This window comes from Arachis stenosperma, chromosome 2, assembly GCF_014773155.1.
Source record: "Arachis stenosperma cultivar V10309 chromosome 2, arast.V10309.gnm1.PFL2, whole genome shotgun sequence".
In the NCBI taxonomy this organism is placed as follows: domain Eukaryota; kingdom Viridiplantae; phylum Streptophyta; class Magnoliopsida; order Fabales; family Fabaceae; genus Arachis; species Arachis stenosperma.
In genome coordinates, this window is record NC_080378.1 from 78,868,149 (window position 1) to 78,870,928 (window position 2,780).

Here is a 2,780-nt window from a genome sequence, read left to right on the forward strand (position 1 = left end):
ATGAGGAACAGGAATAACGGAGTCGTGTTTGAGTGTGAGAATCCAATGCTGCTGCACACACAACGAGTTGCCTCATTGTCAGAGTTTAAGGGTCTGATATTGAGGCACCTCGATCAAAGTAGAAGTAAAGAGATTGGGAGGATAGGGTATAGGATGCTAGCTCCGATAGAGAATGGAGTATTCCGATTTCGTCTGTTTTGGCTCTGCGACGACGATTATGTGCGGCTGATGTTTGACGTTCATGGCAGAATCATGTGTGAACAAGTGATGGAGCTCTCCGCAGAGATTGGTGAAGTTGGTGACGATGAATTTAGGCAGTTGGACTTTGTGCAGGATGATCAGCCCCTCGCACCACCGCTTATCCATGTTGCCCGCTCGGTTTATGAGATGGACGTTGACGACGAGGAATCTGATGACGATTATGTTGCGGATAGCAACGACAATGATTCCTCTGTAGATGATGACAAGGAGGAGCTTGTGCCCGAGACTCTGGTGCAGGCACCACGCCGTTATCTTTTGCCTGGCCCGCAACCAATTCCGTCTTTGTCATCAGTGCCATGTCATTATCATACGTTGGACATGGATACGATGCAAGAGAGAAATCCATTTTTTAACACAGGTGAGAACGATTACAAGTTAGATGAGGGTCTGGAGTTTAGGGTGGGACATAGATTCAAGAGCAGAAAAGTAGTGTTAGAGGGGGTAAAGAATTACAGCATCCGTCGGAGTGCAGAGTACCGAGTACTGGAGTCTAATCGATTAAAGTACCATGTGCATTCCCGACAACACCAAGCAGGCTGCCCATGGAGTCTCCGTGTAGCTCTCCGCCAGAATCTCGGATATTGGTAAGTGTACATGTGATCTGTATTCTCAGCCGTTACTTTTATGGTAGATGAAGTCATGATAAAATTTTGGTTTATTCCTTTAGGGAGGTTCATAAGGTGGGAGGCGCGCACACGTGCCTTGCTCCCACGAGGTCTCAAGATCATTGACGTTAGGATTTTTGCTAGTAAAGAATTTTATAAAAATAGTCGCATTGTAGATATAGATTCTAAACCAACAGAAATCCCTTCGTGCAAACGTTTTGGTTGTCACAAGTAACAAACCCCTTTGAAATTGATAACCGAGTATTCAAACCTCGGGTCGTCTTCTCAAGGAATTGCAGGGAGGTATGTTCTTATTATTGGCTATGAAAAAAGTAAAATTGGGGGTTTTGGAATTGAGGAAGAAGTATGACAAGTAATTTAAATGACAATTAAAATAAATAAATACTGTAAAGCAAACTTTTGGCAAGGTATGAGAAATTGAAAGTCCAGACTTAGTTATTCTTATCAATAATAATGAAAGTTGAATCTTAATTCCACTTAGTTAACCTTTGCTAAAGCAAAAGAAAGTCAAGGGACTAATTAGTTGACCTTCGAATCCTATTTATTTACTAAGTAAAGGTTGGAATTATTGAAGTTCAGTTCAATTAGCAAAGATAACAATTATCAATTATGTTGAGCTAAGATAACTCCTGAGTTACTAATTTCTTAACCAAGACCAAAAAAGGAAAAGTAAATTAACTCTACTGGAATGAAAATGTCTTCAGATTGGGAATAATCAATGGCATAAATAAAAGAAGGCAATATTAAACTGAAATACCTCAAAGAACATTAAATAAGGAAATCATCATGAATGTGGCATAAGCCAAATAGGCAACATAACTAATATAAGCATTAAAGTATCTGAGAATAAGAGATAAATATAAAGTAAAAGAACATTGAACCTGGTAAAAAGATAATCCTTGAAGCAAATAAAATCCTAAATCTAAATCCTAATCCTAAAGAGAGAGAGGAGAGAACCTCTCTCCAAACTAAATCTAAATCATGGAAAGTGAATTATGAAAAGCATGATCTGAAGTCCTGCAAGTTCTCTGACTTTAATTTGTGTTTCTGGGCCAAAAATTGGGTTGAAATGCGGCCTAGAATCTCTGCCAGCGACTTTTGTAATTCTGCAGATCGCGCACGTCACGCGATCGCGTCATCCATACGGACGCGTCATTCGCGTTTTTCCCAGCCACGCGTTCGCGTCCCCCACACGTCCGCGTCACTTGTGATTTTCCAATCTGCGCGGTCGCATGAGCCATGCGGCCGCGTCACTGCGAATTCCTTTCTTCCGCGTGGTCGCGTCGCTGACGCGTACGCGTCACTTCTCACTGGTCATCTCCTCACTTTCTTGTGTTCCTTCCATTTTTGCAAGCTTCCTTCCCAATCTCTCACTCATTCATGCCCTATAAAGCCTGAAACACTTAACACACAGATCAAGGCATCGAATGGTAATAAGAAAGGATTAAGATTAGCTAAATTAAGACCAAAGAAGCATGTTTTCAATCATGTAATAATTTTAGGAAGGAAATATAAATGCATGCTAATTATATGAATAAGTGGGTAAAGACCATGATAAAACCACACAATTAAACACATTGTAAACCATAAAATAGTGGTTTATCAACCTCCCCACACTTAAACATTAGCATGTCCTCATGCTAAACTCAAGGAGATCAAATAAGTGAGTAGGGAAAGGTAAGACTCATGCAATGCAACCTATGAAATGTGAATGCAACTACATGCTAAAATGGTTCTACCTACTTGGTGAAAAAGTAAATAAATCTTTCAAGAATAAATATGAACTGGATTTCATTAATTCAAATCACAAAATACAATATAAATAACTTGCAAGAAGAAGATAGCTCATAAAAGCAGGGAACATAGAATTAAGCACTGAACCCTTACTAGTAG

At 39.8% G+C, this 2,780-nt stretch overlaps 1 protein-coding gene across 1 annotated transcript; it reads left to right on the forward strand.

The window, feature by feature from the left end:
• Positions 1–849, forward strand: LOC130963043 (uncharacterized). The gene has a single exon (XM_057889194.1). The coding sequence runs from the start codon at positions 1–3 to the stop codon at positions 847–849; it is 849 nt and encodes a 282-aa protein (XP_057745177.1).
• Positions 850–2,780: the final 1,931 nt, after the last annotated feature.